The sequence below is a fragment of the Morone saxatilis genome, unplaced genomic scaffold, assembly GCF_004916995.1.
Source record: "Morone saxatilis isolate NCDOM2014 unplaced genomic scaffold, NCSU_SB_2.0 Contig9, whole genome shotgun sequence".
Classification (NCBI taxonomy): domain Eukaryota; kingdom Metazoa; phylum Chordata; class Actinopteri; family Moronidae; genus Morone; species Morone saxatilis.
The window spans coordinates 11055519-11055933 of NW_023340268.1; the positions used below are offsets into that span (position 1 = coordinate 11055519).

At 56.4% G+C, this 415-nt stretch overlaps 1 protein-coding gene across 1 annotated transcript in view; it reads right to left on the reverse strand.

Moving 5' to 3' along the window:
• Nucleotides 1–56: 56 nt before the first annotated feature.
• Nucleotides 57–415, reverse strand: part of LOC118343184 (phosphoprotein associated with glycosphingolipid-enriched microdomains 1-like) — a gene marked incomplete at its 5' end in the record, with an annotated part of 774 nt that continues 415 nt past the window's right edge. Inside the window, 1 exon segment of the mRNA XM_035681939.1 lies at nt 57–365. Coding sequence (XP_035537832.1) covers nt 57–365 — 309 coding nt within the window.

Genomic DNA, 415 nt, shown 5'->3' on the forward strand with positions numbered 1-415 from the left:
TCAGAGAGGAAGCTTCTCCCAAACCGTCACGGATGAAGATGACGAGGGGGGAAAACTCAGAGGCGGGACGTTTCACGGCCCAGACCCAACTCTCCGACGCTCTCGTAGTCGGGTTCTGCCTTGCCAGCATCCGACCCCTCCGCTCCTAGCACGGCCCTGTGGTCGTCATCCGAGCTACTAGTCTTTCGGATGCGGATTGTTTCGTAGCCGGGGTCCATGCTTTCCAAGTTGGGGTCTTCCCCCAGTTCAGGCTCATCGGGCTGGGTGTAGATATCTCGGACGGTGGCGTAGAGGTCGCTGGAGGAAGAGGCCGTGACGAGACCTTTGATCTCTGCGATGCTGCTGTAGTCGTGCTCTTTGTCTTCCTCATTCACAGCATCTTCACAGTTTGTTTTGTTGACTGTAGAGTACACTG